The 25,639-nt window shown below is 39.3% G+C and overlaps 2 protein-coding genes across 6 annotated transcripts in view; both read right to left on the bottom strand.

Annotated features, from left to right (window-relative positions):
- CCAR1 (cell division cycle and apoptosis regulator 1) overlaps positions 1 to 5,121 on the bottom strand; it is a 36,845-nt gene extending 31,724 nt beyond the window's left edge. The window contains exons 1-2 of one of the 2 annotated variants that reach the window (XM_070752179.1): positions 4,948 to 5,121; positions 3,140 to 3,246 (exon numbers count right to left, since the gene is read on the bottom strand). In XM_070752179.1, coding sequence (XP_070608280.1) covers positions 3,140 to 3,212 — 73 coding nt within the window. In that variant the 5' untranslated portion in view covers positions 3,213 to 3,246; positions 4,948 to 5,121. The remainder of the gene's footprint in view (positions 1 to 3,139; positions 3,247 to 4,947) is intronic. The other variant, XM_070752180.1, reaches the window with a different exon arrangement.
- Positions 5,122 to 18,443: 13,322 nt separating this feature from the next.
- TET1 (tet methylcytosine dioxygenase 1) overlaps positions 18,444 to 25,639 on the bottom strand; it is a 146,445-nt gene continuing 139,249 nt past the window's right edge. For all 4 annotated transcript variants that reach the window (XM_070752161.1, XM_070752160.1, XM_070752162.1 and 1 more), the window contains 2 exons: positions 25,238 to 25,559; positions 18,444 to 23,311 (listed from right to left, as the gene is read on the bottom strand). In XM_070752161.1, the coding sequence (XP_070608262.1) occupies positions 22,203 to 23,311; positions 25,238 to 25,559 (1,431 nt within the window). In that variant the 3' untranslated portion in view covers positions 18,444 to 22,202. The remainder of the gene's footprint in view (positions 23,312 to 25,237; positions 25,560 to 25,639) is intronic.

Raw genomic sequence — 25,639 nt, 5'->3', positions numbered from 1 at the left:
TTTTTTATTCATCTCCAACTTCATATTAATGTATGGCTTCTTCTGTCCTGTTGTTGCTCATCTCCATAAAATGACAGATCTTTTTCTAATTTACAATATTCCAAAATATTCTATAAAAAAAGAACACCATTGCGAAATTGAACTTGTGTTCACATATATCTGAAAGGATTCCAGAGATATTCATGCACTGTATATATTTGTCTTTCATGCTATTTATCTCTTTGCTGAATATTTAGCCTTGAAACATTAATCAATTAGATGAAATAACTGTGGGCCTTAAATAAAATATACCGTAAAAAAAGTCAATCAACATCATTGGTGCGCAAATATTATGGTATGTAAACAATGGTTTACATTCATCATGCTCTGAACATAAGAACATAATTAAACCTGCTGAATCATCCCAAAATTCTATTTCTAACAGCGGCCAAAACTATATTTTACAACAGGTGCTTGTAAGCAGGAAATAACATATGTTTCTTCTGCTGATATTTTCCTACAAGTAGTCCTCATTCAGCAACCACAATTTGGTCATTAAGTGAAAGAATCCCCAAGAAAAAACACAACTATGCTTACACTCTGAATTCAGTTTTCCCTTGCTTTACCAACTTACAAAGCTTGTAAATGAGAGGATTGATCACAAAGTTACTTTTTCATCACTGTTGTAATGGTGAAAAGTTACTAAATAAGGCAGCTAAATAAGGCCTGCTTGCAGCATTTGGAGGCATGCTGATTGAAATACAGAAGTAACTTTTTCTAAACTAATAATTTATAACAGGCAAAAAAGTTAACTAAATTCAAAAATCCCCAAAAGAAAAATTAACATACAAAATTATAAAAGAAGAAAAAAATGAAAGCTGAAAAAGCCAGAGTATATATATTCAATAACATATGTATACAAAGTTGTTCAGTAAACATGGAAGGCATAATTCATCACACTTGTCTATAACTAATCTTATCTTGATGAATTCAGAAAACTGCTGATTATTTGGAGCCCTACATTTCTAATAATGAGAAATAAGTGTTTTAGCTGTAAAATAAGCTTCAAAAGATTATAAATACAGTAACTGAAAATATTGAACATGTTAAAAATAATGTATGTAATGATTTGTTTCCCAAATGTTAACACCGTTGAAACACAGTTAAATTAATCTTTAATTACTGCATGTCTAATAACAATTTATTTTGACCTTTTCCATATAAATTCAATGAAATCATTTCTGAAATATTATTTTTTGCTACTACTATATTAGTGTCAGGAGCTCCAAAGTACTTCCAAGTTAAAAGGATTGAACAGTGACATCACGGTTGCCTGGGTACCAAGTAGGGGCTCCTTTAATGTCCCCATTAAATTGCCCACCAAAGTTGTATCCATCTATCAACTTATGATCACACACTTTTGAAATATTGGGTTGGCAGGAGCTAATTTACTCCTCCAAACTTAGCCACCTAATGCTGAATATAAATTAAGATCCTGTATGAATAAATTAAAGAGCCAGCAGAGTTTTTACAAGAGATTCTACTTGTTATCCCCTCTGCTGAGACAACTGCATATTTGAACCTATATTTGTTTTTGGTTTTTAAATGATCAGCAATTCGAAAAAGAGCAGTTATCTGATAATTGCTAGCTTCCCTCAGGAGGGCAAATCCTTTGTCACTGACACTGATCTGATAGGCAAGTCACATATTTTGCTGGGCTATCAGTGCAAATTTAAGTTTTTAAATAATAATGGGTGGGTACCATCAGAGCTTCTTGGTTAATTACTGTATAATCTTTTGAAATATCCCAAAGCAGGGGTCCCCAAACTTGGCAACTTTAAAACTTGTGAACTTCAACTCCCAGAATTCTCCAGCGAGCTATGCTGGCTGAAGAATTCCAGGTTGAAGTCCACAAGTCTTAAATTTGCCAAGTTTGAAGACCTCTGTCCTAGAGCATCCTCTCTTTTTATTTCAGTTCTATTTAACTAGTCCAATTCTCTAAGAAAGTTAATCTCCTGTATCTTTTGCAGAAAAAAAAGTTGCTATGACTTTCACGTTTCTTCAACACTCCGTGGCTTGCATTGGCTGCCAATCGGTTTCTACTTAAGAACCTGGTCACGGAATGAATTAAGTTCTTAAGTAGAGGTACCACTGTATTATAAGTTAAGATATATCACTCAGGCAGAAAAAAATTTAGTCTAACCCAATAAGTCAAACAGCTCTCCTTCACAAATTCAGCAGCACCAGATAAAAATCCTCTGGTTCCTGTTTACTCTCTTCTTTCTAAAGACTATTGGTTGGAGCTAAGCCACCATGGCTCAAGCTTAAATAAATCATTGTTAAAACAAACCACAATTCAGCAAGTTTAATTTGCAAACACAGCAGTTCATCTGCATTATTGAATGTTATGTTCGTGCTGTTTCATATTTGACAAGATTCAATTGTATAACTGAATACCACTATCTATCTAAAATAGATATTAAGCCGAAAATAGAACTGTTTTAAAAGACATTTAAGCATATTTTTGTTACATAATAAATGGAACAGAACATCGGTGGGCTACTAGCCGGAACGCTAAATTAAGCTCGCCGTGGCTCATGTGTGCTTGTGGGGCCAGCGCGATTTTGCTTCTGCACAGCGCTGCATGTTCACCTGTGTTTCAGCAAGGTTTTTTTGCTTCTGCGCATGCCAAAATACGGGCACACCTGCAGCTCTGTGTGTGATTCTGCTACCTCCACAGGTGGAGAAGCAAAATCGCACTGGCCCCACAAACACTTACGAGCCGCCGCCGGGAGCACAATTTAGCATTCCGGCTAGTAGCCCACCACTGGAACAGTAGAGGGGGATTGTGAAAATAAAATGGGGGGGAAATATAAATAAAATAGCATGTAGGTTTCTGAGATTTCTGGAACAGAAAAAAAATAGGAAAAACAATCATACATAAATATTGATATAAAAGCTTACAACTGCTTCTCCACAAATGTTAGTCATTCATCAGTGCAACTTTTTTCTATTCAAAATGAATATCTGCATTGTTTTCAATCCACTTAAAATGTTTTTTCAAAGCTAATCTTTTTACATTTGTTTTATTTCCATTTACTCAGCTAATCAGAAAGGAATCAGAAGTAGTAAGTTATTGTTTGGGAAAGTGTAAACTGACCTGGCTGAGACACCGCTGTAGCTGTAAACTGAGTTGCCCATGGGGGATTCTTCTGTCCTCCAAATTGTGCCATAATGAGAGGTGAAATTCTTCTCCCAGTTTAATTTCTTTTTTAAAAAAGGTGACAATTAACACTTTAACATACAGTTAATTCCTCTATGTATAATATACAAATGCACATAATCTGATCCACAACAGGTAGAGTTCAAACAGTCAATCCTCAACCATCAAACACAGGGACTCATCAAGAACACTATTAAGTTGTTCTTCTAGTAGGAAAATGCATCTCCACTATAATCCGACAACTGTGCTTACATCAGATGCTGAACAACAAGGCAGCCAAACAGATGTAACCAAGTTTATGAAGCCCAAGTGATCACTTGATAATTTGATATGTCATGCAAATCTAGGAAATTAACTCAGTGGTTAAGCATCCCATATTAGTCCGCCGGTATTGTCGTGGATAATCATGGTGTGGCAAATTATGGCATCCAAATAAGATAATAGAAATTGTCAGTCTATACTAATAAACGACTTTAAGAATTAGACAGTTCACTCAGGGAAAGGGAAAGAAAGGAGAGGAAGTTGAAAGGTAGGAGATTGAAGATGGAGAGGTTGGAGAAGAAAGGGGGAGAGAAAGTTAAAGAAAGTAGAAGGGTGAGAAGAGGAAGGGAAAGTTGAGTGAATAGCAAATGGAAGTCCAGACTGGCAGATATTGATAGTATTCCGATTGAAGTCAGAGCAAGATATTTTTGGTGGGTTTTTTTTTCTTTTATTACTACGTTTGGTTTATATGGATGTAATTACTTGATACATGACAGAGAAAAATAAAAAATAAAACTTAAAAAAACCCACCTCATCCAGACGCACAGCAAAAAATTTACCAGCGCAAATAACAAAAAAAGAAGTTTCTAAAGTAAGTTGAGCTTAAAAGAAAAACAAACCAGGAAAGCACTTGACTTTAAAGACAGGACATCACCACACCCAGGTTACACCATGAAAACACCTGAAGACTCTATGCTGCCAGGCTTGGGGTTATTAGACTTTAGCACCTTGACCCATTAATGCTATGTATGTTTGTGGTCTGAGTGGGAATGCCTGACTTTTAATAATTGGGGGTTTTAGATTAATTGGATTTAGGATATTGTATTGTTTTCTTTTATATGCTGTAAACCGCCCCAGTCCTCGGAGAGAATCCAATCAATCAATCAATCAATCAATCTCCCACTGTCAGACCGCCCTACAAAATAGACAAGAAATAAAAACAGGTGATCCAAAATTCAGAATCAGAACTGAAAAACTAAAAGCGGCGCTTGTTAGCAGGCCTGCGCAGAATAGCAAGCCTGGTTCCCGCGGTCCCAATTTCCTTTTTGGGTAAAAAAAAACCTCGCGTGGAATCAACCCACCCAAAGAAAAGGTGCCCGATAGGGAATTTGTGAGACGCAAATAACCGTGTGAGACAAGTGACAAAGAAGAAACTCTCTTGTTGGGATTATAGTCGCCCCGGCCCGCAAAGGTTCCGCGAAAGGACTACGAAGGGCAAAGGCGGGTCTCTTGGGGTACCGGATCAAATCCTTGCTCAGGGAAGCGTCCTGAGTGGCGAAGGAGAAAGAACCCCGAGCCGCCGCCGCCTCCTCACGGCCCGTCCATAATGCGGGACTGAGGCCTGCCGCCCCAGGAGCGCTTCTCCCGCCCTCTTCGCCCAGGCCTGCTCTGAGGAAATACGAGGGCTTCCCTTCTTCCCCGAAAGCATCAGTCCGTCTCCCCGCTCCCGCGCAAACAATGCCGCTCTCTTCCCGGCGCTTTACCTGAAAAGGGCCGAAGACGGACTCGGAGAAGCCATTTCAAAACTCCTTCAGCACCCACCAGGCGACGAGCTCAAAGCGCAGGCGTAGAAGGAATGCGCGAGGTACTAGGGGAGTTGAGTCAGCTCCGGCGTCGCGCACAAGAGTGACGTTTCCCAAGCCAGGCCGCCTTCGCCCTCGTGCACGTGCTCCGGGAGGCTGCGATGACGGGTCTCCAAAACAAAAGAATGGAAGCGCGTGTGGCGCATGCGCCGAAAGAAGCATCTTTTTATTTCCTTGCTCGAATGCGATGGGGGGGGGGGGGAAACCTGTCAATGAGGTTGCGTTGCGTATATTTTGCCACCATCTTGTTACGAGACAGGTGATAAGTGTGTGCTTTACTTCCGGGAAGAAGAAAAGGTGTTGCTTTTGCGCAACTACTCATCGGCCGTTTAACACTTCCAAGAGATAGAATAGAATAGAATATTTATTTATTTATTTAGTCCAATACATAACACACATAGAAGAGAATAGATATGTAATAATATAAATAAAGAAAAGAATAGAAGCAAAGATATAAAAGTATAGGTGAACATATTTGAAAGGAAGAAAAGATAAATGAGATAAGGAGAGACAATTGGACAGGGGACGGAAGGCACACTGGTGCACTTATGCACACCCCTTAATAGAATAGAATAGGATAGAATTCTTTATTGGCCTGGTGTGATTGGACACACAAGGAATTTGTCTTTGGTGCCTATGTTCTCAGTGTACATAAAAGAAAAGATACATTTGTCAAGAATCATGAGCTATTAGGGGATTTCGATGCAATAGCAGACAGTAAAATTGACTTGACAAAAGTATACATAGGAAAAGTATTAGAAGACAATTACTATTAATATGGATATGGTAAAAGAATTCTATCTTTATGATGTCTGGTGAAAATTGAATTCTAAGAAACAATACACATTTTACTCCCATCCTCATAGGTCCTAATCCCGAATCGATGTGGTATGGACAAATTTGACATTACTCATGGATACAGTAAATATGGATACTAATGAATAGGTAGGCTAATCATCACTCAGTTTTAATGCAATGGAAAGGAAACAGAAAAATCAGAACCAGATGGAGACCAAATCAAAATAATTTACAGGAAGAACAATATTTACAAAAAATAGAAAAGGAATTGGGTGGCTACTTCCAGGAAAATCCCAAAGAGCAAACCTCATTACAAAATGTGCGGGATATGATGAAGGCTTGTGCGAGAGGAATATCAATCGCTTATATAGCAAGAAGGAATAAAATACATAAAAATTGAATACATTGAATAAAGAATTGAGAGACAGAATTATTGATATAGAAACTCATTGACATACATAAGGAATATGGTATTGACATACATAAGGAATATGGAATATGGAGATCTAATAAAACATAGAAGCAATCTGATCACACAAATAGCCCGAAATATTAAAAGGAGGAAGAGTAAGTCCGAATCTGATCGAACACTTGTAAGACTTATGCCGCCTTGATTGCATCTGCGGAATCCCGCCTGGCCACTCTGTTTAGGGTGACCTGCTCCCTTCTTAACCAGGGGGGAGTTGGGGAGCCCTTGCAGAGTAGTGCCGAGGATTTTAACACGTTTTTCGCTGATAAAATCGCTCGGATCCGGGCGGACCTCGACTCCGATTGGATAACAGAGTTGACTGACAACGAGTCAGTCGAGGTGACTGGGGCCCGTACTTGTCCATCTGTCTGGGAAGAGTTTGATCTGGTGACACCTGATAAAGTGGATAAGGGCATTGGAGCTGTGCGTTCCGCCACCTGCTTACTGGATCCATGCCCCTCCTGGCTGGTCTCGGCCACCAGGGAAGTGACACGGAGCTGGGTCCAGGAGATTGTCAACGCTTCTTTGGGGAGGGGATCCTTTCCGGATCCCTACAAGGAGGCACTTGTGCGCCCCCTCCTCTAGAAGCCTTCCTTGGACCCAGCCATTCTTAACAACTATCGGTCAGTCTCCAACCTTCCCTTTATGGGGAAGGTTGTCGAGAAGGTGGTGGCGCTCCAGCTCCAATGGTCCTTGGAAGAAGCTGATTATCTAAGCCCTCAGCAGTCAGGATTCAGGCCCGGCTACAGCATGGAAACTACTTTGGTTGCGTTGATGGATGATCTCTGGTGGGCCCGGGACAGGGGTTTATCCTCTGTCCTGGTGCTTCTCGGCCTCTCAGCAGCTTTCGATACCATCGACCATGGTATCCTTCTGTGCCGGCTGGACGCCCTCAGAGAAGGTCCACAACTTGGGCGTCCTCCTCGATCCACAGCTCACATTGGAGAAACAGCTGTGGCGAGGGGGACATTTCCCCAGGTTCGCCTGGTGCATCAGTTGCGGCCCTATTTGGACCGGGGGTCACTGCTCAGTCACTCATGCCCTCATCACCTCGAGGTTCAACTACTGTAATGCTCTCTACATGGGGCTACCTTTGAAAAGTGTTTGGAAACTTCAGATCGTGCAGAATGCAGCTGTGAGAGCAATCATGGGCTTCCCTAGGTATGCCCATGTTACACCAACACTCCACAGTCTGCATTGGTTGCCAATCAGTTTCCAGTCACAATTCAAAGAGTTGGTTATGACCTATAAAGCCCTTCATGGCATCGGACCAGAATATCTCCGGGACCGCTCTTCTGCCGCATGAATCCCAGCGAGCAGTTAGGTCCCACAGAGTTGGCCTTCTCTGGGTCCCGTCGACTAAACAATGTCATCTGGCGGGACCCAGGGGAAGAGTCTTCTCTGTGGCGGCCCCGACCCTCTGGAACCAGCTCCCCCCAGAGATTAGGATTGCCCCCACCCTCCTTGCCTTTCGTAAACTTCTGAAAACCCACCTCTGCCGTCAGGCATGGGGGAATTGAGACATCTCCCCCAGCCTATATAATTTTATGTATGGTATGTTTGTGTGTATGTCTTGCTTTTTAAATAAGGGTTTTTTAGAGATTTTTAATATTAGATTTGTGATACATTTGTTTCTTATTGTTTTATTGTTGTTGTGAGCCGCCCCGAGTCTGCGGAGAGGGGCGGCATACAGAGCCGGGGTGGCGCAGCAGGTAGAGTGCTGTACTGCAGGCCACTGAAGCTGACTGTAGATCTGTAAGTCAGCGGTTCAAATCTCATCACCGGCTCAAGGTTGACTCAGCCTTCCATCCTTCCGAGGTGGGTAAAATGAGGACCCGGATTGTGGGGGCAATATGCTGGCTCTGTTAAGAAGCGCTATTGCTAACATGTTGTAAGCCGCCCTGAGTCTAAGGAGAAGGGCGGCATAAAAATTGAATGAATAAATAAATAAATAAATAAATAAATCTAATAAATAATAATGAATAATAATAATAATAATAATAACCTTTAGTACCAGTGTTCCCAGCTGACCAAACCTAACTGGCCCATTCTTTAAACAGAGCGCTGAACCAAAGAAATCATAATTACCAATTAAATACAGAGGTAACCACAATATGAACATACTTTTAGATATACTCCTTTTGTAGAAAGAAGTAATCTCTAAATGAAGGAAAAATTAAAAACCACATCCAAAATAGAAGTATAAAATTTATTTGAAACCATCCACAATGTTCTGCATTATCAGGAATGATACAGTTTGTAATTTTGTTTTTGGAAAAAGCCATGACAAAAAAATTAAAGTACATTTTGCAATGACAGCAACTTTATCTTGCCTTTTAGGTCATTTTTAAAGAAACATTTAAGGTTTAAACAGATAGGACATACACAAGAATAAAAAACAGAAGAAACCATCTCCACAATAACAATTCTTACATGTATGTTTCAATACAATTTCAATGCATCTTGCTACATAAACAAGAAATCATATACAACTGCTGTGCACCAAGGAGTAGCTTAGTATGATCTTTCAAGTAACATGCAGTCAAAACTCACACTTTTCAAGTACTGCTGGTAAATGTTCCCTTGTCTGAAAATGGTTTTTCTCTCCCAGAGTAATGGAATAGTTTCTTTTTCCTGTAAATTTTGTGAAATAGTGAAGTGCTTTTCTTCCATTTATTAACTAAATACAATGGTAAATGGTAAAAATGTATCTGCCTTTTCATTTTTCCACCAGTAGATCTTAATATAGTAGATTGTTTAAAGGGGGAAAAAATCTAAGTTAAATGATAAAAAATAAATATGCACCCCAGTTTTATTAAACATACATACCACACACACACACAAATACAAGAAATATTACTCAACAGCAGAGCTCAAGGTTTTTTTCTTATTTAGCATAAAACTTTCCAATTTAATTTTTTAAACATTATTAGAACTTAAGTTATTGCTCGTGCCATTGATACTAGGTTTACATTTAGAGACGGTCTAACAGATTAGTCACAGCTAAATTCATTTGAAATCAAAGGGGGACACACACACACCTTGATCCTATGCACTTTCATTAAGAGATCATTTGTCCAACACAACTGCAAAGGGAATCAAACTAAATCCTTCATCAAACACTTCTACGATTTCCTCTCACAGATCTTAGTGTGGAATACCTCTTAACTAGATATACGTAAGCCCAACTTCATTTACAGATACAAAGTGGAATCCTATGGACAGTTACTCCAGTGTGAGTCCCACTGAATTTGTGGGGATTTACCTATGTGTAAACATGTAGCACAACCTTTTTCATATGAGGGACCGTGTTGTGGTTAGCTCTGGCCCAGCTCCTGCCCCATGGACTGTGGATGTGGGGGAGACATCCACATGCTGCAGGCCTGTTTTGCCACCCCCCCCCCGTGGAATCTGCTGATGAAGGCTCCTCTGACCAAGAAGACATGAGTGACAGGGAGGAGAGTGTGGCAGACAGCTCAGGAGATCAATTATCTCTTTCCTCCTTGGATTCAGAACAAGAGTTAATGATACAGCCACGCATGCGGAGAGCGATGCATAGGCAACAACAACTGAGAGATTATTATCAAAGAAAATGAGGCCACCTGTGGTTGGGTGGGGCTGTGGTAATTAGTGAGGCTGCTATAAATAGCAGCCTGTGGGTTTGGCCATTGTGGAGGATTATCTGATGGTTGTGTTTCATGACTGCTTTCCTGACTGACTTTTTGTGTGCTGATTTTTCCCTGCTTTGAACCTAAACCAGAGCAAAGTGTGTGTCACTTTGTGAAAGAAGGACTGTGAATTGCCTCACAGCTGCAAGCTAAGTATCACAGGACTGATAAGGGACTTGTATAAATTACCAGTTTGTTTGGAGACGAGTGCTCTTTGCTATAGCAAAAGAGGGCTTGGTTTAAGTGAATTTTCATTATAAAGAACATTGTTTTGAATTTTCAAACGTGTGTGTGTCTGAAATTTGTACCTGTGAATTTTTGGGAGGATTCTACCAGAGAGCCCGACAGAACAGACCGGTTTCGTGGAAGACATTTTTTTCCACAGACTTTTGGGGGGGGGGGGGGGAGATAGTTTCGGTTTTGCTTGCTCACTCGCCATTCACTTCAAGCAGTGTGGCCCAGCTGCTAATGGGGATTAGAGAATCTGATGTAGTCCCCTCCAATCACAAAGCTGCATTCTTAAGCTTACATCTCAAAAGCTCCCAAGGTTGAGAAACTCGGCTCTAGATCAGGGGTCTGCAACCTTGGCCACTCTAAGACTTGTGGACTTCTGGGAGTTGAAGTCCATTAGTCTTAAAGTTGTCAAGGTTGGAGACCCCTAATCTAGATACCAGCCCTACTTCTGAAATACACCACCCATTCGATTTTTTTTTAAAAAAAGCTTTCCAATATCTTGAAATATATGATTTTTAAAAACCCTAATAATAAAACATTTTCTTGTAATGATAATGCATTATATTACAAAGCATGACCAGCTATCCTGTTTTGAGTCTTAGGCAACAAATACATTCAGCATTAAAGGACATAAAATACAAAGCTTCAAATCTGCCATCTTTTGCTAAAACAATTAAATGACATTCACACTTTATTCTAGTTTTGCATTTTTGTCATGTAAAGCGTTTATGACACATGGGAATTATAGCAGGAACATAATTATAGGTACACGCTTATTATAAAGCATGTACTTTTTATAACTACATACCACTCTAATCTTCTTCAAATGAACTTTGACCAGTGAAAGATTTCAGTTTTCTCAGAAACCATTCAACTAAATGAGCTTGTACTTACAAACCTAGGCCTCTACTGGTACAAGTTTTAATTCTACTTTCAGCAAGAATATATTTACTAAGATGAAACTCCTGCTAACAAGAGTATGACTTTGCTTTGTTTTGTATACTTGGAACATTACATGTGATGGTTACATGCAGAAGCAGTTATGCGAAAGGCAAAGTGAGAATTGGGTCCATTATTAATTGTATAATAAAGAAATTCCCCAGAACTGAGCCACAGAGCAATACATAAAAAAAGCTTCATGTGAGAGGCTTATACCTGAATATATAAAAATTTTGTAGCAATCCTTCATCAGCAATATTTTACCTTGTTTGGACAGATCACAGTCATTTCATGATTTGCTATCTAGAGGAACAGAAGAACCATATACCGTATACCTATGCACGTATGTATAGATATTTTATTAACCTCCTATGAAATCAGTAGATGAACAGCATGGAAAATAGTGACTTTCCTCATGGCGCCCTGGTTCAATCCCTTGGAAAAACTAGCACTTGGATCCTCATTAAGAAGAATCTTCAAGGCTGTCAGTGCAGCCACTTGTCAATTAGATCCTTGTTGAGCCTGATTGGCGGGTGTCTAGCAAATGAGTGCAAGCAGTGATAAAGTATTAACTGCAAGAGGGAACATTCCCAGGATGGCCCTGGTTCAATCCCTTGAAACTAGCACTTGGATCCTCATTAAGCGGAGTCTTCAATGCTGCCAGGGCAGCCATCTGTCAATTAGATCCTTGTTGAGCCTGATTGGCGGGTGTCTAGCAAATGAGTGCAAGCAGTGATAAAGTATTAACTGCAAGAGGGAACATTCCCAGGATGGCCCTGGTTCAATCCCTTGAAACTAGCACTTGGATCCTCATTAAGCGGAGTCTTCAATGCTGTCAGGGCAGCCATCTGTCAATTAGATCCTTGTCGAGCCTGATTGGCGGGTGTCTAGCAAATGAGTGCAAGCAAGTGATAAAGTATTAACTGCAAGAGGGAACATTCCCAGGATGGCCCTGGTTCAATCCCTTGAAACTAGCACTTGGATCCTCATTAAGCGGAGTCTTCAATGCTGTCAGTGCAGCCATCTGTCAATTAGATCCTTGTCGAGCCTGATTGGCGGGTGTCTAGCAAATGAGTGCAAGCAGTGATTTTCACTGCAAGAGGGAACATTCCCAAGGCCTTTCAAGGGGGCCTTGGTTCAACCCCTTGAAAAAACTAGCACTTGATAGACCCCCCCTTGCATGAACAATTTTCGTTCAATTTCTCATCTTTTTAGAAAAGGTGGTGGAAAAGATGGGTGCTTGTCAGCTTCACAGTGTCTTGAATAAAATTGATTTTGTGAACCCTTTTCCATCAGAATTAAGGCATGTCGTGGGACAGACTGCATCGTCATACTTGTCAAGCTCAGGCAAGAATGAGATAGATGCATCCATTTTCCTGGATCTTAGTGCCCTTCAATAGCATTTGGGCATGGTATCTTCCGAGGTTGATAGTGAGAGATCTCTAATCCACTCTGGCATGCCACAAGGCTTGGTACTCTCCACTGCTTTTCAGCATCTATGGAAAACCTGGAGGCCTGGATGGAGGGACAGTAGGGTTTGACTGAACCCTAGGAAGATCAAGTGGTTTTTTGTGCGGGGCACTGCTGCACTATTGGTAGCAAGGTCAATGGAAGCTTGCTGAGATCCTCACCCTGTGTTGATTATGCTGTAGTTTCCTTCCTATATAGAGGCCTGGATGGGGCATAGTAGGCTTTGACTGAACCCTAGGAAGATCAAGTGGCTTTTTGTGCGGGGCACTGCTGCACTATTGGAAGCTTGGCACACGCCCTTCAGAGTTCTGCTGGAGGTCTCAATAACTTGAGTGTATTGCTCACGTTTATCATCAATCTTGGAAACAGGCAGTGGTGGTTGAGTCTTCTTTGTACTCTTCAACCCAGGCAATCCAAATTACACTGTAGTTTCCCTTGTACATAGAGGTTATGGAGGCCGGGATGACTGAATCCTAGGAAGATCGTGGCTTTTTGTGCGGGGCACTGCTGCACTATTGGTAGGAAGGTCAATGGAAGCTTGCTGAGATCATCACCCTGTGTTGATTCTGCTGTTTTACACTTCTTTTACAGGCTGGTCTTTCTCTCACTCTATCAGGAGAATCATTTTAGCTCAGCTACTGAATCCAGAGCACAGTTGCACCTGTGGCGTCCTACTACAACTCAATAATCTAGTGGTATAATCGTGCAACTCAAGTTTCTTGCCTTGAAACCAACTCCAGCTGAAACATTGAGCTATAAGCAGAACATCTTGCTATTATTACATTTGTCAGATGATGATCAAAGATGGCTGGAGATACCCAGTTAATAAAAGATGCTGACTAACTTTTGCTGGTGAGGCTACAAGAAAACTATTTAACTGCTTAGTTATATTGAAGGGAAAAAAATAAATTAATTGATGGAATTTAAAGAAATTTAAAATGGAGCTTTAAAAAAACACTTTGAAGTATTGTGCAAATGCATTGGAAGTTGTTCATCCAATGAACTATATCACCTTGGCTACTTTATCCCATTATTTGGGGAAAAGATACAGCTATCCCAGATATGCTAGATTATCATAGATATTGGACATACTTTGTATTATTTATTATTAGCACCACAAGGGTCTTACAACAAATTTGTTAAGTTTGAACATGAGGAGGGGGGAAAAAACCCAATGGTGACAAATTAAAAAGCACGAACCTGAACAGCCAAATTTCCCATCCAATCCATCTTTCAATATAAGTATCCATTGCTGATGGGAAAATCTCAGTTCAGCTCTTTACAATATGGTATGAATTAAATAATTTAAATCAGGGGTGTCTAACTGGTGGCCCATAGGCCGGATGCATCATGTGCAGGCATGGCCACCCCATGTCTGTAAAGGAAAAATATCACGATATATGACGGCAATGTGACGCCGTGAGTTTGACACCAGTGGTATAAATCCGCTTTTTTAAAAAAGGGAAATATAATCAAAACATTATTGGCAGCATATCCATTTCATCAAAATTCTACATTCTACTGGTATGGTTTAATTAACAATCTTGTATACAAATCAATTATCACATTCGTTCTGTCGGCAAAGCAGACTATTTGTTTTGAGTTGTTGATTTTAATCTCTTTAATTTTCACAAGGAGGGAGAAATCTATCTAATATATGATAAGCTATGGGAACAAAACCATCAAGGAAAGTAATCCTTTATGGATTGCACATTTGACCAAATGTGAGGGGTTACTCACTTTTGCTAAGAAATATTTCTGGATAAAAGAATATAGCTGCCCCACAGCTACTGAGAAAAGCAGATATATTAACTTTTTTATCATCCCACTTTTCTTCATGTAACATGGGATGGCCTTTCTGTTAGCTTTTTAATTTCAAATTTCCATCCTGGTTTGGTTCACTCTCATCCTTCCAGTGCATACCACCTATGCAGTTAGAAGCAATAGAGCTTTGCTGTTCTATTGTGCTCTTATTTGTGGATTAACATAACAAGTGTATACAATTTTAACTTCCCTAATACACATTCACTCTGTTTTAATATGGATAGATTCTTCTTCAACCTTGGATGTAAAACGTTAGTAGTAGGAGAAGTATTTTACTGCTCATACAGTTAAGGCATATAAGAAAAATAAGATAATCCAGGTGAATAGCCTTTAATTGGAAGTGGGTAAAAGAATACTTTCCAAGCTCTCCAAGTATGGTCTTTTCAAAACAAGCAAGGATTTCATCTGTCCTAACCACTTAATCTCTTCAAATATCAGCAAAGCCTTGGGTCAGTGAGTGAAGAGAACAATTTGTTCCTCTTTTCTAAGCCTCAAATCTGATGGGTGTGTGTGTGTTAGAGGACAATCTAAAATAATTTCAGAGAAATAGTGAAATGCAAAGTCCCATTCTGTGAGTAAATGTATGTGTATATGACAATGGATTTGTCACTACAGTTATGAATGTAAATTCAGTTAATCAATGTCACTGTGCTATTTAATCAGGGCCAAAGGAAACACATAGTGTAACTGAATGACAAGGCTCAAAGGAAATGATTATATCTGAATATAATTAATATAATGGTGTGCTTTTAAACAATGTATTGATGGGGTACAAGCAGCTTTTCTATCCTTGATTACATTCTAGTTTGGCTTAATGAAGAAAACTGAAATCTAACATTTGAAAGCCCAAAATTGTACTATTTCCCCAACAAACAGAGATTGTAAACCCAATCCTGAGCTGGATCCAAATTGTTTCCCTCTCAATTCAGTCAATGTCAGGGTTAACTGAAATTCCATTGATCCTTTGTTTTTAACTAGTGTATTGACTTTTACTAGATTAGAGATTATGAAGGTCAAAATTAATTTGAAATTTCTACAATTACCTAGTAATTGTAAAAACTGCTGAAGCTCCTAATGCGTGGCTGAATTTAGATAATAATCTGTAAATTTATAATGCTTTAAGTTTGTTCCTTTGGAAATAATGTACAGTACCAAAATGAAGTTAAAGAAGAACAGGTGTTTATACATAGGACAGGAGTCCCCAAACTTGGAACAGCATAGCTGGCTGGAGAATTCTGGGAGTTGAAGTCCACAAATCTTAAAGTTGCCAAGTTTGAAGACCTCAGACATAGGAGACACAACTGTGTAGCTATATCTGATGATTTCTGAAAACACTATCCCACAAAACATTCTGCCTGTTGCAAGGATACTTCTAAGCAGAATGGAAAAGATAGGTGGAAATAGCTCAAAAAGCAGTAAGAACAAAACACTATTTCAATGGAGAGACTTAACAATATCAGCTATCATGTTCATCTGAGAGTACCAAGCCAAGGTTAAAAATACTTTAGTGCCAGTCTGTAAAGGATGCAGCAGACTATGAGGCTCATCCCAATATTTGAAACAACCAAGTCATCTACACAAATTTGTTAATTTATATTATTTAATGCAGATTCTGAATACATGGCACTGCAAAGTTTGAAAATTCCTACTTTAGAGATGTTTCTGTAACTCCTGGGGCTTTTTAATCCTTTTTTTAAAATTATAGCATTTTTAAATGACAAGTTAGCACTTGTCATTGTCTGACAATTAACTGCTTTGAAGGGATCACATACTGAATGCCTGAGTGCTTTCATCACAGGCCCAAAATCATGAGATGTATTCTTCATAGATAATTTCATCAATAAAGTCTTGTTTCAATAAGATCTTCAAAACTATGCATTTTATTTCCTTTCTGGGTCTCTGGCAACTCTAGACAACCACATTGAACCTTAGACCATACAGACCTTCGGGCTACTGCAGGTGCCTGAACATTTTGCTGCTTGCAACTGCCCAAGGAATTGCTCTAACAAAGTAGGTAAAGTTATCATAAATCTTTGCTGCTACAAGCTAATTCACAAAATACATGTGTCCATGATAAATATTTGAAATGTTACAATAAATAACTTACAGGTGTATATACAGTATATTCTCACTCTGCATGCATGACCGATGGATGTTGGCTTGTAAAATAGTAATTGAGATACTACAGTGAGAAACATTATTTTTTAGATGCAACCATCATTTTATAAGCTGTATTGTTTTTACATATTTATGATAATTAAAATATATGGCTGAATCCAGACCAAACCTTAACAATATTTGTTAATTTCAGCAGTATGTTTTTAATGTTTCGGTAACCTGACTTATCTAATGCTGGGGTCTCCAACCTTGGCAACTTTAAGCCTGGCGGACTTTCGCTCCCAGAATTCCCCAGTCAGCAAAGCCGGTTGGGGCATTCTGGGAATTGGAAGTCTGCCAGGTTTTAAGTTGCTAAGGTTGGAGACTCCTGATCTAATGAAACATTAGCCGTTAAAAACAATCATGCGTTTTGACCTTTAATTCATTCTATGCAAATATACCGTATAGGACCTCATCAGTGGACTTCCAAGTAATATATTATATTCCTCATTGTCTGAATTGGTGGACATAGGTGGTTTCCCTACTTATTGTTGTGTAAGAGTTGATATCTGCTAGCAAATATAGCAGGACATTTTCTAGAGCAGTGTTTCCCAACCTTGGCAACTTGAAGATATTTGGACTTCAACTCCCAGAATTCCCTAGCCAGCATTCGCTGGCAGGGGAATTCTGGGAGTTGAAGTCCAAATATCTTCAAATTGCCAAGGTTGGGAAACACTGTTCTAGAGGTATACAGAGGAAAACATTAAACCACTCAAGCATAGTAATTAGAGTTCTTCTACTTAGAAATGCCAAATCTTCATAATTTGAGTCAACTTTATATTTCTATCATTGCCACAATCTGAATTTTCTGCTGTAGTATCTATATAAAAGGAATCAAAAGGAATTTAACCCTAAACAGTTTATTACCGTGTTTCCCCGAAAGGAAGAGTGTCTTACTTTCTTTTTACCCCCAAAAGCCCCACTACGTCTTACTTTCGGGGTATGTCTTACATTGGAAAAAAATTGAAAGGGTCGCGTTCCCGAAGGCATCTTCCCAGAGTCCAGAAGGGCACGCGTGGAGCCACAGACGCGTGTCGGGGAAGCGTGTGTCTGGAGGGGAGGAGCCGCTCTGCGCAGTTGGGCAGCCCCACCTGCCTGCCGGAAAGGAGGCGGGCGAAGGAGGGCGCAGCTCCGGCTGCTCGCCTCGGAGCCGGGCGGCCTCGCTGGCCGCTTGCAGCCGAGCCTCGGCAGGGGAAGAGGCGGTGGCGCCGCGGCGAGGCGAAGGGCGCGCGGGGAGCTGCCGGAAAGGAGGCGGGTGAAGGAGGGCGCAGCTCCGGCCGCTCGCCTCGGAGCCAGTCGGCCTCGCTGGCTGCTTGCAGCCGAGCCTCGGCAGGGGAAGAGGCGGTGGCACCGTGGCGAGGCGAAGGGCGCGCGGGGAGCTTGGAAGCGACGTCATCAGGCTCCCCCCCCCCGGCAATACCCCCCGTGTTTCCCCGAAAGTAAGACATATGTCTTACTTTCGGGGTACAGCTTATATTAGCCGACCCCCCTGAAATCCCCGATACGTCTTACAATCGGGGAAACACGGTAGTAGTGTACACCCCGTGAATGTCAAGTGGTAACAGTACTGTCCTACATACATACATTCAGAAATCAACCCATTATGTTCAATGAGACATTATAAGCTTAAACAAATTGACAAACTAAAAAACATAGAACTAGAAATTATAACTGACAGAGGGGCTGAGCAAAACTAGGACAAAGTGTATGTTTTCCACATACACTAGTGAAGGATTTTCCCAGGATTCATTCCACCTCAGAATTACTAGAAAGCATGATTAAATTAGAAAAAAACTGTACAGATGGGTTGCTGGATGATTTCACCCTACTTATTGTAATGACAGCTATTATGTTTAATAAATTTCAGGTTCACAAAAAATATACAGTTCTTAAAATGTAAATCTAAGGCACACAAAATTACCATACCAATTAATGTATATATTCAAGAAGCAGAAAACTGCCGGTAGAAAATGATATAACATTGACTTTTATTATTTACAATTGTTACATAGTCTTTATCTGAACTAATCATAATCTTTGAACTAAGAAAAATGCAGCATATGGGTGTTTTTTTACAAAGTTTGTTTTAAAAATAGAAAGACTGGGCTGTTTTTCTCTTTATTTACTTTTCTAAATATTATGACTCAGGTTGTTCAGTAAGCTGTTGCATAAAGATTTCTAATGGTATTATGAGTAGGTATGAAGATCTGATCTAAAATTAAGTTTGAAAGCCATGCTTGATTATATTAAGAGGGAACCTCTTCGTAAAATTATAGACCGTAACAGGTTTAACTTTCTCAACCCTCACCAAAATAGGTGAAACTGGCTGGATTGCACAGTTCTGATTTTAGTAAAAAAAATTGTCTCAGCTTTCAAAAGTGGAAATGCTCTGGAAAAGATAAAGATATCTAGCACTGACATACATATAATTTAACGTGACCAGCATCATTCACCTATTAAATCAGAGATGGAGAAGGGACAGACATCAAGCAGCATTCAAACCTGCTGTTCTTGTCTTCACTTTGCCTAAAAATGTATCTGTACTGCTAGATAAAAATATGGGTAATGGCCCATTTGCATGGATGAAATGGAGAAGCTCTACCATCGGGGTATGGGAGTGTTGTGGATGATGGATGTCTTGAAGGCTTAGATCAGTGTGAATGTCTAATAATATACAAATGAACTATGGAAATAAGTGGAATAAATTCTACATTCTGAACTTCAGAATCATAGCTGACATAAAATAAACCAGTTTTCCCCAACCTAGTGCCTTTAATATGTTTTTTTTACTTCCACTCCAATAGAATTCAGCAAATTCTTTGGAGAAAGCTGGTACAAGCTATATAAACCAACTATTTCTTTGCTTCTGAATTATATTTTCAGATTAAATACAGAGGGGTAGACATTTAATAAAAGCACCATGTCTAAATTTTATTTTAAAAAAACAGATCTAAAAGTTTATTTCTTACAGCACCATTATAAGATATTATCAAGTATGTTATCACAAATCTTTTATTTCTGGTTATTCTGGAGGCATTTATGTACATCATGAAGCCGGAGGAGGAGAAAGCAAGAGATGTAAAATCAAGAGTTAAACTCATGACTGCCCTGATTAAATTGGATTATTAGCAAATAATTCATTCTTGTATATAAACGAGGTGTGTTTACTCACAAAAGCTCATAATATGATAGCAATTGGCTAATTCAAATTACCACACCATAAAAAAAGAAAAGCCTGAGATAGTCCCATAATGTTTAAAATTAAGATGCTGTCATTAGGACAAATGGATGCTAGGTGATTTAATTAATTTATTATTGGAATCAAGGTCTGGTTCCCATCCACATCCAGCCCTACTCAAATTGGGACTGGTCAAACTCACTGATTTTGCTGTAATAATATTATGTAATTTAGACCATGGCCTGTTTTTAATTAAGACTGATAAAATCCCTGGCATCCAGTTGTCTAAAAATATAATCTTGTTACTTAATTTCTTCTTCCCTTTTCTTCATTCCAAATATACCAAACTCTCTTGATTCTAGCTGCCCGAAGTCCTGAACTGTATTTTAATATTTTTGCTTCTCACTGGAACTGACAAAAGCAGTTTTGATCACACAGATGCTGTTGTATCATGTTTGAGATTGTCAATTTTTAATATTAAAGCTCTGTGAGTATTGGATCATTTAATGCTGCTTCTGTTAAACAAAGGAGGTGGCTGCTTCACATAAAAGGTGCTAAGAAACGAGAAGATGTTGAGAAAACCCAACTGTGGTTATTTCTGTTAAGCTAGTTAGCAGCTTTCAGGTCTTTCAGGACATCATTCTTCCTCTAGTACTGAACTGGGAACTTCAATTTAGTTAAGTTACGTCTACAAAATGAGTTGACCAATCCAGCCATTGCACTTAGTAGTTCAACTAACAAACTCTGGCACATGAACTGCAATCTGGAACACTGAATAGTGTTCCCAGGTTGGAAATATTTGCAAACTCATTGATCCTGTAATGCTGCATAGGGTTACCATTCAGAAAAGAGGAAATGGCATGATTGTTACATGGTCATTTTGATAGCAAGACATCAAGACATTGTATTCTGGATGGGTCTCCAAGACAGACTGCTGCCCATTACAGACCTAATATATCCTGGCTGGTGATACCAGGTGGGATGGGGAACTATGCACTTTTTTTGGAATTAATCACTTGGGATATCTCAGTGGGATGTCTGATTCAGAGATGAAGGAGAGTGGAAAACTGCATATAATAATCAGATGTTCACTTACCTAGCAGAAAGCCCACTGAACATTGAGCTTCAAGTAAACCTGCCTAAACCAGGTTGATGGGCAGCTCACCACTGAAGAACATTTTGGATGCATAATAAATTCAGATGTGTTCCTACACTGCTCAGAGGGCAGATCTCATAAAATCCAACATGTTAACAAGGCATTGCAATTTATGCACTGAGGCCCTAGAAAAATTGTTCCTGATAGGGTGACTTCAAGATGTATGAAACTACACCCCCGGATGATGTCTAATGGTATAGTCCCATAGAACTTGGAATGCACCCATGAGATAACATGTGCCCTTATTGCTCAAATTATAAACTATTTTTTAAAAAAGACCCTGGAAATACAAGTATAGATAAATGACTTAATTTATATTCGCAAATAATGAATTTTCTGGACTTTGTTACCCTTTCTTATTTAGAGACAAAAGCGATGTAAAAAAAAAGAAGTGAGAATCTAAAACCTAAATATTTTCAATATCTATGAATTGATGTAGCAATATGGAACTTTATATAGTACGAAAAAATAAATTCCTTGGTAGAGAATGCGCAAACCTTAGACAAATGTGATCCTTATATACTATTTCAAGTTAACTTTAAAAATAGAAAGTGCTTTTAAATATATATATTTATATGTATTTACATTTATAACCTCCAATCATTACTAGTGATATCTGTTTGCATGTGAATGCATGTGGATCATACACACATGCATACACAAACTATACATACATGAGAAAAATCTATATACAAATAAATCATCATTGGTTCTTTCTCCTTAAGCTGGGATTCACAGCAAGTGATTGGAAGCTGTAAGAGCAATGGCACCATGAAGAAATAAAATCAGCTTATTTTTAACTGTTCAATATGATTAAGCACCAAGAGCTGCATATAGCTAATACTGTCTAATTTGATTTTACATAATAAGATGAAATCAGTTAAAATCTTTTATGAAAAGCCCGTTTATAATAAACAGACAATTCAAAGCACCAAAGTATAAATTCCAAAAAGGTAATAAACCAAGTAATTCAATCAGTTAATAACCTACCCAAATTTTTCTTAAAATATGTGTGTGCCACGCGTGCATGCATGTGAATACACATGCACATATATATATATATATATACACACACACTTGAGAATCACCAGATGTTAAAATATATAAAGTCACAGTTTAAAAACAAAATAATTCTTTACCTCAGCCTTCAAAATGGTTGAGATGAACAAAGAGTAAACTATATGAGACTTTGTTCTTTTAACAGCACCTTTAGGATTGCGTAACACTGCTCCAAGGCAAAAGTTGTGTCGTTGCTATAAGAGATTATGCCCAGTGGTTGTAGGGCCCTGCAACTCGTGTGAGGGCATAAGTAGACACCGTTAGAATATTATCATGAGTTACTGTTAATGCTCTGCGAGATGGAATTTGGTTGAATTCATTGTCTTTGTAGAAAATCTCTTGGGTTGCATTGGTTTGATTTGCGTTCTTGTCCGTGGCTGGCAGATTGGGAGTTTCAGTTCCCAATTTTCTAGCTTCTTTCTCCTTTGCTCTCTCTGCCATTTTGGCCTCCCACAGGGCTATCCCATGTTTTGGCTCATTTAAACTTTTGTGTTGGTAAAAGACCAGAGAGATCCGCGTGGGGTGATTCCTGTTGGGCTTTTTAAGAGGCGTGGTGGCATGAAGTTCTCGCCGTGCACATTCAATCAAGATGGAACCATGGGATGGTGCTACAGCTACCCCGCCAATGTCATTATCTAAAAAGTTATGCTCGCTATCCGACCACATTTCTTCTGCTTTTTCTTCAGAATCCGCATGCTTTAAGAGCTGGCTGCTGGACCCATTTTCTACACAACTTGGGCTTTGCGGTAACACACCCTTTTGCACTGGGTGCTCTTGGGACGAACCATCACTAGAGACGTCTTCTGGGGCACCCAGTTGCAAAAGTGACTCGCAAGAGGCCTCTGTCTGGGATACAGAGGAGGACTTTAAGTTAACTTCACAACTTTGCTTGTTAACTAATTTGTGTTCAGCAGTCAGGGGCAGGTTCTCTCTGTTGACTACTGACCTAGACATAGTCAGGTCTTGAAGAAGCAGAGGCACACCATTTCTCTTCTCATCCATCACAATTCCAGTATAATCACGAGTGGACATATCAAAGTTATTGTTACCTTTGGATGTCATGTGAGGTTTATTACTACTGCATTGTAAATACCCGTAGGGAGTAGAAACTTCTTCTTGGCTATTAGTTACTGGCATTAGACCATCACTTAATGGAGAGCAAGAGGATAAACTATCCAGTTTTAAAGGAGAGGATGAAGCACACTGCTTCAACGGGGAGCAATCGGTAATAATGCCTAAATTAGGTTTTATGCTAGGAAAGTATTCAGCTGTTTCCATTTCTGTCTCAGGTTGCACGATATTCATTTTGACCCCTGAGGAGGAAAAAAAAAATAAGCTGGTTTCAAATATAAAGTTCTGTTTCCCCCCAGAGATGTTTAATAAATGCATACACGTTTCACCTATCCATTTTAATTCCTCCCCCTCAATGCAAATGTGACACATTTGCCATCACATTTTCAAGTACAGTGTTCCCTCGATTTTCGCGGGGGATGCGTTCCGAGACCACCCGCGAAAGTTGAATTTCTGCGAAGTAGAGATGCGGAAGTAAATACACCATTTTTGGCTGTGGACAGTATCACAAGCCATCCCGTAACACTTTAAACCCCTAAATTACCATTTCCCATTCTCTTAACAACCATTTACTCATCATTATTTCTGGTACTCACCATTGAATAAGACACTTAGTGATCCTGATATTTATAAACATAATTATTTATTAACAATAATTTTTTTTTGTCATTTATTTGCAAAAATTATTAGTTTGGTGACGACATATGATGTCATTGGGCAGGAAAAACCATGGTATAGAAAAAAACTCGAGAAAGTATTTTTCGATTAATATTTTTTAAAAACCGTGGTATAGGCTATTCGCGAAGTTTGAACCCGTGAAAATCGAGGGAACACTGTACCGTATTTTTCAGAGTATAAGACACAACTTTTTCCTCCCAAAAAGAGATTGAAAATTTGGCTGCGTCTTATATTCTGAATGTAGCTTTTTTCGAAGCTTGTGTTTTTTCAGCTCTAACTAGGTGCTAACAATCTTCCCAGCTCTTACTGGCTTGCATGCTCTTTCATTGTTACTCTCTCTGAATAATGTTTTTTTAAAGCTCTAACCAGGGGATAAATTAATGTGCTGAAGCTGACCAGACTAAGGACGCTAGCCAGGTGAATATCTGCTAAGCAGATTCTTTTCCCTATCCTCCTCCACAAAAACTAAAGTGCGTCTTATATTCCAGTCTGTCGTATACTCCGAAAAATATGGTACATTTTTATCCAAGTGACAAATTATTTTCATGAAAGTAACGATACTAATTTCAATAACAACAGCTTGCACAGTATACAGAGGTTATCAGCTGTAAGGCTTTGCCATCACATATTTAAATCAAATGTACTTTTATACCAGATATAATAGATAGTTCTGAATTATCTCCAGGATTGCTTTCTGCCGCACGAATCCCAGCGGCTGGTTAGGTCCCACAGAGTTGGCCTTCTCCGGGTCCCGTCAACTAAACAATGTCGTCTGGCGGGACCCAGGGGAAGAGCCTTCTCTGTGGTGGCTCCGACCCTCTGGAACCATCTCCCCCAAGAGATTAGGATTGCCCCCACCCTCCTTGCCTTTCGGAAACTCCTTAAAACCCACCTCTGCCGTCAGGCATGGGGGAATTGAAACATCTCCCCCTTGCCCATGTAGTTTTTGTGTATGATTCAATTGTGTGCTTGTTTTTTTTATACTGGGGCTCTTTTGGATTTTTTAACTTAAAACTGTAATTTAGATTGCGAAATATTAGATTTGTTACTATGTTTTGTTTACCATTGTTGTGAGCCGCCCCGAGTCTATGGAGAGGGGCGGCATATAAATTCAATAAATCTAATCTAAATCTAATCTAATCTAGGTATAGGTGATACTCGATTTATTACAGTCCAGTTAGTGACTGTTCAAAATTGTAACAGCACTCTTACATTAATGACATGATTCACTTAACAACTGTAGTGATTTGCTTCAGAAGTGTGGCAAAATAGATCATAAAATAGAGCAAAACTGACTTAACTGCCTTGGTAAGTAAGCAACAGAAATGTTGGAGTCAATTGTAGTCGTAGGTCCAGGGCTACCTGCTATTTATAGTACTGATATGTTTTGCTCTCAACATTATACTTTGATCCATCCTGATACTTCACATTTTAAACACCCCAAATCTGAACTTCTATACAACTATTATTTGAAACTCTGTTGTACCTACTTGAACTTTGTGATGTTTTCTTGGTATTTTCTGGCAGCCCATTTTTTCCAATTACAGCTGTGGAATGCTTTTTTTCAGCTAAACTTTGCTTTTTTGCATTTGCTTTTTTCTTGGTTGCCCTGCGTGGCTCAGCTAACATCCTCACTTCTCGGGGGAAAGAGGTTAGCACTTGGATTGCCCCGGTTTTAATCTTGGCTTCCAGGCCCTCTTCTGTGCCAAATTCATCTGTTTGGGATATTTTGTAAAGAGGCAACACATGAAGCTGCTCATCATTTGGTATCACACCTACTGTACGGTTGTCTTCTTTTGTTAAAGTACAAACCTAGGCAGAAAGGGGAAAAAAGCAACTATTAATACATATTTATTTACTTATATATTTATTTATTGGATTTGTATGCCGTC

The sequence above is a fragment of the Erythrolamprus reginae genome, chromosome 5 (genome assembly GCF_031021105.1).
Source record: "Erythrolamprus reginae isolate rEryReg1 chromosome 5, rEryReg1.hap1, whole genome shotgun sequence".
Classification (NCBI taxonomy): Eukaryota; Metazoa; Chordata; class Lepidosauria; order Squamata; family Dipsadidae; genus Erythrolamprus; species Erythrolamprus reginae.
The sequence above is the reverse complement of the archived record's forward strand: the minus strand, read 5'-3'. Positions and strand labels throughout refer to the sequence as shown.